General features: G+C 44.3%; 1 protein-coding gene across 7 annotated transcripts in view; it reads right to left on the bottom strand.

Moving 5' to 3' along the window:
• Positions 1-12152, bottom strand: part of NEMP2 (nuclear envelope integral membrane protein 2) — a 38070-nt gene that overhangs the window by 13880 nt on the left and 12038 nt on the right. For all 7 annotated transcript variants that reach the window (XM_059877744.1, XM_059877729.1, XM_024979690.2 and 4 more), the window contains exons 3-8: positions 10196-10427; positions 9976-10048; positions 8542-8635; positions 7611-7725; positions 5549-5777; positions 611-787 (exon numbers count right to left, since the gene is read on the bottom strand). In XM_059877744.1, coding sequence (XP_059733727.1) covers positions 611-787; positions 5549-5777; positions 7611-7725; positions 8542-8635; positions 9976-10048; positions 10196-10427 — 920 coding nt within the window. The remainder of the gene's footprint in view (positions 1-610; positions 788-5548; positions 5778-7610; positions 7726-8541; positions 8636-9975; positions 10049-10195; positions 10428-12152) is intronic.

The raw sequence follows: 12152 nt of genomic DNA, 5'->3' as shown, positions 1-12152 counted from the left end.
GAAATTTGGCTTTGCATCAGTACAGGATGGCATTTGCACAGTGGGTGTGAGAACAGGAATGGCTGTGTGCTCCTCCAGACATTCAGGAAAGGATCAGGAAGCAGGCAGACTTGGAAGCCCAGGTGCTGCGAAACAGACCCACTCCAGTTTTCTAATTCCTTTTCTCTCTTATTAAATGTATTATTTACTATTTTAGTGTCTTTCCCCCTTCGATTTTTAATTTGAGAGCGCTGCTGTTTGGATAAAGCAATGAAGAAGGAAAAACAGTAAAGAAAAGAGGCTGGGGCAGAGCTTTCTTTCTTGGTGAACTTTATAAATGAGTTTCCAGCCCTAAAGCATGAGAAGCAGATGACGCATCCCATTCTGTCTCCCTTCTCCTATGAGTGGTCTTTATGGCCTTCCCTATATAATACATCAGATCAACATTTACTCCGACCCTGGCAGTTCTACGGTGCAATGCAGAGCACTGAAGCAAAAGAAGCTCGATAGCTTCCATGTCATGTTACCCGGGAAGCTGTGTTTCTAGCCTTAAGTACCTGGTCCAAACTGCCATGTTATTTCCGGGGTAACGCCAACCCAGCTGTGGTGTGGGCAGCGGGGCAAGGCTTACTTTTTCGGCTCCTGGAGCCTGGAGACCGCCAGCCAGGACGGGAAGCCGGGGCTGCGGCAGGCCTGGCGGAGCTCCTCCAGGGCGCAGGTTGTGGCGGCATCAGCTTGTTCCCTGTACTCATCTTCAGTAAGAAACTTCACCGCCGGCTTCTCTGATGTAAACCATTTCTTCATTTTCCTAAAACAGGCAGCATTTGGTTGCTAGATTCCTGGCCATATCTCGTTGCTCAATTCAACTCTTAAGATTTATAAAAATACATGTCTTAGAAAGTAATAATTCTTAACTTCCTCTATATCATACTATACTTATTTCTCTTGTTATCCCAATTGAAGTTTATAGAACGTGTAATTTGGGCCTAACTGCACACTCCCCCTCTTCCTGGACCAGCTTAAATAATGTCCTAAGGCACCGAGGATCCTTTTTCTCTTTTTTGGGCTGAGGCATCTTCACTGCGGCCCATGGGATCTTTAGCTGTGGCATGCAGACTTAGTTGTGGCACGTGGGATCTAGTTCCCCAACCAGGGACTGAGCCTGGGCCTCCTGCATTGGAAGTGTAAAGCCTTAGCCAACTGGATCACCAAGAAGTCCTGAGCATCAATTTCTGATAGAGACATAATTGTATTTTTCTTCCTCGGTGCTTTCAAATCAGGCAATTAAAAACCTGGCTTCTTTTTGCCTGCCCTGCTGATTTTCTTGGGCACCAACAGCAGCAAACCTTTGAGATGACCTTTTATGGAGACCCAGCAGAATCACTTGCCACTGAGTCTCAACAGAGAAGCTGGGAAGATGTGCGGGGTATGGCCTCCACCTAGTGGTGCAGACACTGACTAACCTCAGAGGAAGTAAATACACTTCCCCCGAGTACAAGGGTCCTGTACACACAGTAATTCATAATATTAAAATCATTATTCTTTTGCTACATATGGAAGGGCTCACAAATGGAACTTTTTTCCAACCAAAACAGTCCTAGAAGAATCTCATAAGGAATGGTAATGATGAAGAGGTTTTAACACATATATTTATCAGTGAGTTTTAAAAAAATGTTTTAGGTGGTTTAAAATTTAACCAAAGATTCCCAAATACAAATGAGCAACAAAATCACCAGGAGGTGTTTTAACGTATGTTTGCTTCCTTGAGGTTTGGGGCCTGAACATCTGTAAACTTTTACAGCTCGTCTGCTGGTTGATAAACTGGATTAGGGAACCACTGACATTATTTCCTCCTCCTATTCTGAGCACTGAACACCTAGCCTGGTCTCCATGGAGGAAAACGCCCGGGCTTGGAGCACAAGAAGGGGCATGCTTTGAGCTGTGAGGTTTACCCACTGTGTGAGCTGGGCAGCTCCTTCACAGTTCTGAGCCTCACTTTGCTCACACGGAAGAAAAGTGAAAGCAACATCCGTCTACCTCAGGAGGTCACTGGACAGATGAAAACCATTACTTTGTGTCAAATGCTTAGCACAGTAAGTGTTCGACAGAGACAAAATAGTAACACCATATATTATCAAAATGTATTCAAACAGCTCTTTGTAAACTAGAAAGTACTGTACGATCAAAGTATTATTTCTTTGGCTTATTGTTTACCCTATGAGTTCCTATTTTATTTCCTAATCCTTCACATAATCACTCACCAGCAATATGAAAAGTTGACGAAGTTACAGTCCATTTTGATCGTTAGGTCTGTGTTAAACAGAATGCACAGCAAATGCATAAGAGGATCACTGTGCAGATAAGAGAACACACTCGGCTCTTGGCAGGGTAGTGGATGTTGACAAGGAAAGTGGAAGGAATTCTCCTGGGTTCCTCAGGCCACAAGCCAGACAAGGGACGAGAGGCCTAAAGGGTGTGCAGTGGCCAGTCCCCTCCTGGCAGAGGCATCTCCAAGAGCCCCAGTCAGCGTCTGCCTCTGAGACAGGGCAGAGAGAAAGCAGTTGGCAGCAGCCTTGCCAGCATCCTCTGCAGAGAGGCCCTGCCCTGCCTCTGGTGCCCCTTTAACCCTGTGACATCACCCCCCGTGGAATCAGCAGATACATAAACTATCAGCTGGCACAGAGTCTCCTCACAGTCAAGTTTACCTCGTAAACATTCACTAACTCCCTCTTCTAGCCTTGCTCTCACTGCCCTGCTCCAGGCCCTGCTCACCTCTTGCCTGGACCCCTGTGACGTCTGATGACTGGTCTCCTGCCCCCATACCTGCCCTTAACCTCCACCCTCTGCACCCAAAGACAGATGGGCCCCATCGCACTGCCCAATGAGTGACTGTGGCTTCTGCTTGGATTCTGGCTTGTTGATTGTGTTTTTATTTTCATATTAGTTCAGTTCAGTTCAGTCACTCAGTCGTGTCTGACTCTTTGGGACCGCATGAATCGCAGCACGCCAGGCCTCCCTGTCCATCACCAACTCCCGGAGTTCACCGAGACTCACGTCCATCGAGTCAGTGATGCCATCCAGCCATCTCATCCTCTGTCATCCCCTTCTCCTCCTGCCCCCAATCCCTCCCAGCATCAGAGTCCCTTCCAATGAGTCAACTCTTGGCAGGAAGTGGCCAAAGTACTGAAGTTTCAGATTCAGCATCATTCCTTCCAAAGAAATCCCAGGGCTGATCTCCTTCAGAATGGACTGGTTGGATCTCCTTGCAGTCCAAGGGACTCTCAAGAGTCTTCTCCAACACCACAGTTCAAAAGCATCAATTCTTTGGCGCTCAGCCTTCTTCACAGTCCAACTCTCACATCCATACATGACCACAGGAAAAACCACAGCTTTGACCAGACGGGCCTTTGTTGGCAAAGTAATGCTTCTGCTTTTGAATATACTATCTAGGCTAGTCATAACTTTCCTTCCAAGGAGCAAGCGTCTTTTAATTTCATGGCTGCAATCGCCAATTGCAGTGATTTTGGAGCCCAGAAAAATAAAGTGACACTGTCTCCACTGTTTCGTCATCTATTTGCCACGAAGTGATGGGACCAGATGCCATGATCTTCGTTTTCTGAATGTTGAGCTTTAAGCCAACTTTTTCACTCTCCTCTTTCACTTTCATCAAGAGGCTTTTGAGTTCCTCTTCACTTTCTGCCATAATGGTGGTGTCATCTGCATATCTGAGGTTATTGATATTTCTCCCAGCAATCTTGATTCCAGCTTGTGTTTCTTCCAGTCCAGCGTTTCTCATGATGTCCTCTGCATATAAGTTAAATAAGCAGGGTGATAATATACAGCCTTGACATACTCCTTTTCCTATTTGGAACCAGGCTGTTGTTCCACGTCCAGTTCTAACTGTTGCTTCCTGACCTGCATACAGATTTCTCAAGAGGCAGGTTGAGTGGTCTGGTATTCCCATCTCTTTCAGAATTTTCCACAGTTTATTGCGATCCACACAGTCAAAGGCTTTGGCATAGTTGATAAAGCAGAAATAGATGTTTTTCTGGAACTCTCTTGCTTTTTTCATGATCTAGCGGATGTTGGCGATTTGATCTCTGGTTCATCTGCCTTTTCTAAAACCAGCTTGAACATCAGGAAGTTCACGGTTCACGTATTGCTGAAGCCTGGCTTGGAGAATCTTGAGCATTACCTTACTAGCGTGTGAGATGAGTGCAATTGTGTGGTAGTTTGAGCATTCTTTGGCATTGCCTTTCTTTAGTTGCCACCATTTAAAAATCGTAAGACTTGACATTCAATCCACGTTCCCAGCTTTTCTAGAAAACGAGGTGATCTGGCAAGGCCCGTATTCCCAAATGGCAATCATCAGCTCCAACTGAGTGGTAACTGACCCCATTTCTCTGGGGCAGTTGCAGAACTTTGTACAGTCTCACTTCTGCCTTGCCTCTGCTAGGAATCCTTCACTCGGTACCTTCTGGGGCCCCAAGCATTTGATTTCTAACTCCTGTCTGGGCAGCAGTTAGAGTGCATGGCCTGACATGCAGAAAGGGCAGTGCCTCCACCATGTACAGGATCAGATTAGATTCTCCAGCACTGCCTGAGAGGCCTCCACATCCACTTCACTTGCCTGCAAACGGGGCTTTCTCCCTATCAGGAAGGCCTTTCCTACATTTATTCATCTGGCTGTTTTGATTCATTAGGATTCAGCCCATTAGTCTCTTTTCCAGAAACTTTCCTGAACTTTTTCTACATGCTACACTTTCTGGGTGGGTTTCCTCAATGGCTCAGTGGTAAAGAATCTGCCTGCGTCACAGGAGACCTGGGTTCAATTCCTGGGTCGGGAAGATCCCCTGGAGGAGGAAATGGCGACCCACTCCAGTATTCTTGCCTGGAGAATCCCCATGAACAGAGAAGCCTGGCAGGCTACAGTCCATAGGATCACAAAGAGTTGGACACAACCGAGTGACTAAGCAGGCGTACTTCAGATGGGCAGGCCTATCTGAACACTTGCTCTAGCACCCATACGCCTATGTCTCCACGAGCACACCTCCAGGGTGGGGGCCACTCCTTTACCTGTGTACCTGGCACAGGACAGGTGCTCAGACTCCATGGCTGAAGGACATTTAAGCCTTATCTTAAAACCTAAGAAAAAAGAAAGTCCTGACTATATAAATTGTAACTTTCAACAATTTGTTATTCAGTTCTGTTCCCTCGTATCTTGTAAGCACAAGTAGCCCCAAAGCAGTCCTTGGGCGCAAAAGAAAGGAAATGTAAAATGTTAGGTGACGCCACGCCCAAGTAATTTGTTACGGATTTTAGTGAATTCTGGGTGAGCCGTCATTACCTGGTAATCGGGGGCTAACGACGGCTAGCAATGGAGTTTGGATCAGGCACTTACATTCTCTAACCTTACCCCCTTCTCAGAGGGAAATCTGAAATCTCCAGATGAAGTGGAGTGAATTGTGATATCAAATAAGACGTGTCCAAAAAATTCCCCCAAAGAATAAATAAAACCAGAGCTCAAAACATCAAACTTATGATGGAGGAAAGAAAAGAGGCCACATACCTCCCGACACAGGCGAGCACGCTCCGTGGATAGCACCGACTCCCAGATGACAGGAAGAGGAGCAGGGCGGCCGTGCAGGCGAACTGGGGCGCGGATACCCCCATGTACACCAGCAGCAGGGACAGGAGCCGCAGCAGCCATGCCAGGAGCACCACGCTCCTCTCCTCCACCAGGGGCCCGTGCTTGTAGCAAACAGCAAAGCTGACACAGCCAACTGTCAAGATGTAGCCTGTAAGAGCAGAAAGATGTACAAAACGTAATGCCAGATCTGCAAAGTTATGGGAAAAACCTGGCGGAGTCATGACTTAGAGCTAAGAACATATCAGAACACCTGCATTTTTCTTTCCCCAGTGAAGCTGAAAAATGCATTTAGGGCTAGTTATTCCTCCCCTGTGAGATACTAGGTGGACCCTGCAGTACTTAAGGATATATGCTGCTGCTACTGCAGCTAAGTTGCTTCAGTCGTGTCCAACTCTGTGCGACCCCACAGACGGCAGCCCACCAGGCTGCCCTGTTCCTGGGATTCTCCAGGCAAGAACACTGGAGTGGGTTGCCATTTCCTTCTCCAATGCACGAAAGTGAAGAGTGAAAGTGAAGTCGCTCAGTCGTGTCCTACTCTTAGCGACCCCATGGACTGCAGCCTACCAGGCTCCTCCGTCCACGGGATTTTCCAGGCAAGAGTACTGGAGTGGGGTGCCATTGCCTTCTCCGAAGGATGTATAATACTACTACATAAGTGTACCTTTTTTCTGGCCCAGAGTCATAGAGGACAGATGTTATCACAGCTGCTTTGGTCAGGAATAAGCCTTAGTGTACATCATAGTCTGCCACAAAACCCATTTTTAATTTTCTAATCACTAAATCAAAGTGATTTTACAGTGACGGGATCAGCTATCACCCTTGCATTCTGGTGCTCAGCTTCTGTGCTATGAACAGAGGGACAAGTGGCGATCCAATGTCGAGAGCACATCACCTCTCAGGTATTCAGTGAGCATTTCATTTGTATCTAAGCAAGTCTCAAGACCCAATTTCCAGCTTATATAAGATACAGGAGAGAAACAAGTTAAATTAAACCACAAAGGAATAATCAGAGAAACCCAGAAAGTGGAACATGCTGTAAGGCAACTAACTTGGTCTCTTTAGCATATCACTGAGATGGGGGGGAAAAAGCCCAAACCAGAAAGCTGTTATGGATTAAACGAGACTTAAGGGACACAATATATGCAAAATGTGATTCTGGACTATATCCTACCTTATAAAACCAAATATCAAGGATGTTTAGGAAAGCTGAACATGGCCTAGGTAACAGATAATCTTAGGTAACTATTAATTTTTAAAGATTTAGTTATTGAACTATAGAGGAAAATGTTCTTGCCTTATAGAAGTATTAAGTCAAGTATTTAAAGAAACACACCATAGCAGCAGTAATTTACTTTGAAAATGCATTACTATAAAAAGAATAATGGACTAAAAACATAAAAGCTTCAAGGGAAACAAAAATCGATTGCTTTTGCTTTGGGTGGGAGTACTTATATGAGAAATTCAGGACTAAGAGGTTAGGAGAAAATGGATTCTCCCATTCTCTGTTATTTCCCAATTAAAACACTCTAAAAAGTTGATATTTTTGTTCTTTTAAATGACAATAACAAGTCTGTCTCTAAAAGTCAAGTTTTCATTGGTCATTTACAATTTCTTACCTTTTGTAACAAATACATTAAGAAAAAGAAATAAAGAGTTGCATTTTAGAGCAATTTTTTCATTACAATTCAGAGGTGGTTATTAACTGCAATTTAAAAGCATGTGCAGTCAAAAAGGGCAAGTGCTGTTCTGCTCTTTTGATCATCAGAGTAGAAAACTAAGAAGAATGTCAAAGAGAAATAGTCTAAAATGATATCTAATGAACTGAAACCACCAACTGTGGGAATAAAATATTATTTTTAACAGTTCTTCTCCTTAGTTCAAAATGAAAATCTGAATGCTGGAGCGTATGTCAAGAAAGGGCCCCTGGCTGTACTTTTCAGCTTTACCAATAACAGACTGTATTTTTCAAATCTTTACCTACCTAATACACATATTCTGCCTTCATACCACAGTCTCTTCAGCTCTTCCATCAGTTGCCCCAGAATATAAACTGAAGCAAACCAACAACCAAGCATTAGAGCCCAAAAGGTGCTATACTGTGTGCGGAAGAAAATAAATCACATGGTTTTTGGTTCATTCACGCTCATAAAAGTAGAAGTAAACAAATAAAACCCTTTGTATTTGAAATCTGTATATCAAACTACACTGAAGTCAAGACAAGACACTCTTCTCAAGTCTCACTAAAGGTATGGTCCGTGCACCAGGAGCTTCAGTGTCATTAGGAATCTAGTGGCAACTAAGATTCTCAGGCCCACAGCAGACTCCTGAGTCAGAGACTGCACTTCAACAGGACTCCAGGTGACTTGCATGTACGTTACAGTTGGAGAAACATTGTTCTAAATAAATTTATCTCAAAATAATGCTGGTGTTATAGGCTTTCATCAGAGTAAACCCAACATTAGCATCGAGAACTAATACATATGTATCCTCAACTAAGTGCAGGCCATTCTTTTATGGAAGATGTTTTGGGGGAACTAATAACGATGAAGAAATCCCCAGGTGTTGCAACACTGTTATTCAAGGCCCTGATGGTTCAGCATCATGACATTCCTCAACTATGACAAGAGAAATTTTCATTCAGCATAGGATGAGTCCCCATCACTCATAAGAACGTTGCACTATCTAGAAAATAAAAGGGTCTCAAAAAAAGTATGGCCAAAATGTAATTCTGAAACCTATACATTGTAACAAATGAAAATAGAATCTCTTAAGAAAAGACACAATTTAAGCCAGTTTATACAATGTAGAAATTAGGAACTGTCATAATAAACATGAATTAACTTTAATCAATTTTTCATGTTTATAAGATAATGATTTCCATTTTTTAATTCATCTGTACCTGATATACCTACCTTAGGAATGAACTTTTTCACCAGCAACAGGACAAAGACTAATGTCATTAGAACACCTAGCACAGTCCCCGAAGAGTAAAAGAAAACAGGGCTTCTGTCAAGACAAGCAGAAAAAAGTCATTTAAATGCCAAGTCACACTTTCGGTATTAGAAACGTGGAATTTGACAGATGCAATAAAGAATACTAAGAGGAAAAACTAAGATGCCAGCTGTAATTATATCCTATACTCTTAAAAAGTGAAATCTCTACTTGAAATTTATGGTAAATAGCTTGCCACTGACTCAGAACAGAACGTCTGAGTTATCTCCTGTGTTCAGAATCTGGTCCAACAGTAATTACTGGAGCACCTATCATGTGGCAGGCACTTGTCTGAGAGCTTTACATGCATTCACAATAGCCCTGTATAGGAGCTACGTGTATGCTCAACTGCTCAGTCATGTCCAACTCTTTTGTGATCCCATGGACTGTAGCCTGCCAGGATTTTCCAGGCAAGAATACTAGAGTGGGGTGCCATTTCCTACTCCATGTGCAATAGCTATCCATGTCTCAGTTTTATGTGGGAGGAAACCCAGGCACCAAGAAGTTAAAGACCTTCCTCCAGTCAGTATCTGCCAGTTGGAAGGATTCAGGCTTGCAGCCCAGCTCCTCTGAGTCCAAGCTTTACTCTTCAGGTTATGCAAGCAACATATAGTTAATTAAGACCATGGAGGACATTAAATACACACTGTGAAGCTCTAATGAAAAGCTCAAAAATAAACAATGTTCAGAATAGCAAGTCAAGAAGTAAAATATTACTGAAAAGAAATTTTTCCAAAAAGAAGTTATAAGAAAGAAAGCATCAGGATAATACATTAAATCCAACCTTCTGTATCAGAGTCACAAATCCAGGAGGTGGTACAAATGTAAGAGAGAGAGGCACGGCATCAGAAAACCTGAGTGTGAATCTCAGCCCTGGCAAGGCTAGTCTTGTGATGATGGATGCTGGTTTTCTCATCCATAAAATGAGAATCAGCATCCAGAGCTCACACAGTTGTTAAGAGAAACAAATCAGTTAAAATAACGTATGCTGATACATGATACAAAATAATGCGTGTGAAAACACGGTGTAACCGGAACACGCCACGTTATACAAATAACTCTCACTGGTTTTAAAAACCTTTTCAAAACTATCTTGAGACCTGTTGTTGGCAAAACCTAAAGCAAGAACTACAACTAGTATGGAAACATTTAGCACAAGGTCAAAAGTGTCCTACTCTTTTTTTTCCCTTGCCGGCTATGCCCTGTGGCTTATGTCATCTCAGTTCTCTGACCAGGGACTGAGCCCGGGCCCTTGGCAGTGAAAGCCCAGAGTCCTAACCACTGGACCAGCAGGGAATCCTCCTGTTCTACCCTTTTTGACTCACAAAATTAAGAAAGTAAAAATGAATACTTACCGACTCAAGGTCTTTGCGTAAAAGAAGAGGAAGATGCCCACCACAAACACAAAGACGAGCTTGAAATCCACAACTGGAGCAAAAAAACAAACAAACAAACACAGAAACACGACAAACAAGGATTCTGTGTCAATGCAGTCAGTGAAAGACAGGCAGCTTACTGAAATGTCACTCCAGAAAAGCTGAACCAGAAAGTCACGTATAATAAAAACAGACTTACTGTTTTGTTTCACACTTATCGTATAGATAAAGATCTTCCTGGCTGGCTTCACAGAGAAACACACAGTCTGTCCGTATGGATGGATGGTGATGGTTATATCATTAGACTCCTCTGGTGTCCAAAAGTTATGAATCATACATCTGATGATGGATAGAATGGTTTCTGGATACTGGCAATTATACCTTTCTGTGATATATACAACATTGAACAGGTCTGAACTGTTAATTTTCACCTATGAAACAAGAATCAACAAATTTACAAACAGAAAAGTTAAAACTTCTTAACAGCTTCTCAAAATTATGAGCAAAGGAATAAAGAGAACCCAGAACTGGGTGAGTAAAGAACACTCAGAGTACTTGGTCACGTTCTGATCCCAGGGATGGACCTGGATTTCTGGTGTAGCCAACACATATGGGACCACAGACACTTCTGAGAGTGGATGCTTCTTCCCGAGTTGTGGCTGATTTAACGCCTTCTTCCAGCAGCTTACTGTGACCAAAGGCCACACGAAAAAAGATGAGAGAAAATAACGGGCAGCAACTACTGGGTTATAAACCTCATGAGAAGAGGCTCTCTCTCTCTACTGTTTCCACTGTGACTGAGAAAAAAAACATTTCTGTCTTCCGGACCAGCTGAGCATGTGATTCAGGCTTCTGTCACCATGTCCTTTGAAGAGGGACCCAACCCCAGGTCCTACTCAACTCCCGCAGCAAAGCGCCATCTAGAACGCTGAGCAGAGGCCAACAGCCCAGGGACCATTAAACGACACTCTGCTGCTGCCTTTATCCCTCTCTTTCTTCCTTGTCCAAGGAGAGGGCGAGCCTGAGAAGGGGAGTGAGAGCAGCAGCCCTGAATCTCAGGCATCAGGTGGTACCACCCACAATCTGTCCACCTACACCTCAAACCTCTTGGGACTTCAGCTCCTGGCTCACCGTTGCTCTCCAAATACTACTTCCTGTTATACGTCTCTGGGACTAAATTCACACAATACACACATCCTGTCCTTCCAACATCCTGGCCTCTTGGTTCTCCGAACTTCTCCCCTCTTACAGCTCCTCTTCTCCACACACCTCAGGTAATCACTCTCGCGGCCACAGGCTAGATCCTGTCAGTCCCAAACTGCAGCCCCAAATACAGGCTGCATCAAATGCACCCCACTAGACAACCACCACCTGTCTTTCCAGCGTGCCCCGCTGACTCCCGGCCGCCAGCAAGCATGGACCCCAGCACTGATCAAGCGTCTCTCCCCTCCTCCGCACCCTGGGTGGCCTCAGCCCCTTTTTTGCCCACTGAGTTCCATGATCGATCATCACGAAACATTCCCTCCATGAATCCTCGTCTGTACCCCTCGTGCTCTGTCACACTCACTCACAAAATTCAACCCTCCACCTTTCCCACTTCTGCATTTGCACCATTGTGCTGGAAAAACCAGCAGTGCTCTCTTCAAATCCGTGTGTGGGAACCTGAAGTGGGACCAGAGGGCTGCCTGCCATCACACCACCCATTCCTGTCCAGTCACTCTTCCCTTCTCTTCAACCCTGACCTCACAGCTTCTCCGTCCTCAACACCCCAATAACTCCTCCCCTCCTCACTGTTGGCTGAGGATTCTTCCATCTTCACAGAGAACGGAAGAGATTGAAGAGAACCTGGACGGGCTCCTAACCCCATATCTCCCCACCTGTCAGCACCTGCAGGCACATGCTCTGCTTCCAGCTTGTGTATTTCGGAGGAAATTTCCACCACAAGGAGACTGACATGCTCCATTCTAAAGATAAGCTCCCAACCTGTGCCCTGGATCCGACACACTCAGCTGCTCAAGGACATCCCACCAGAACTTCTTCTCACTTTTCTAGATTATTCCCATCAGCTTACAGACATGACAGTATTTTTCTCATAAAAAAACACACACACACACACACACGAAAACCTTCTACTGACTTCCTTTTACCCTCCAGCT

Source organism: Bos taurus, chromosome 2 (genome assembly GCF_002263795.3).
Source record: "Bos taurus isolate L1 Dominette 01449 registration number 42190680 breed Hereford chromosome 2, ARS-UCD2.0, whole genome shotgun sequence".
Classification (NCBI taxonomy): Eukaryota; Metazoa; Chordata; class Mammalia; order Artiodactyla; family Bovidae; genus Bos; species Bos taurus.
Note: the sequence above shows the minus strand (reverse complement) of the source record. Positions and strands in the feature narration are given on the sequence as shown.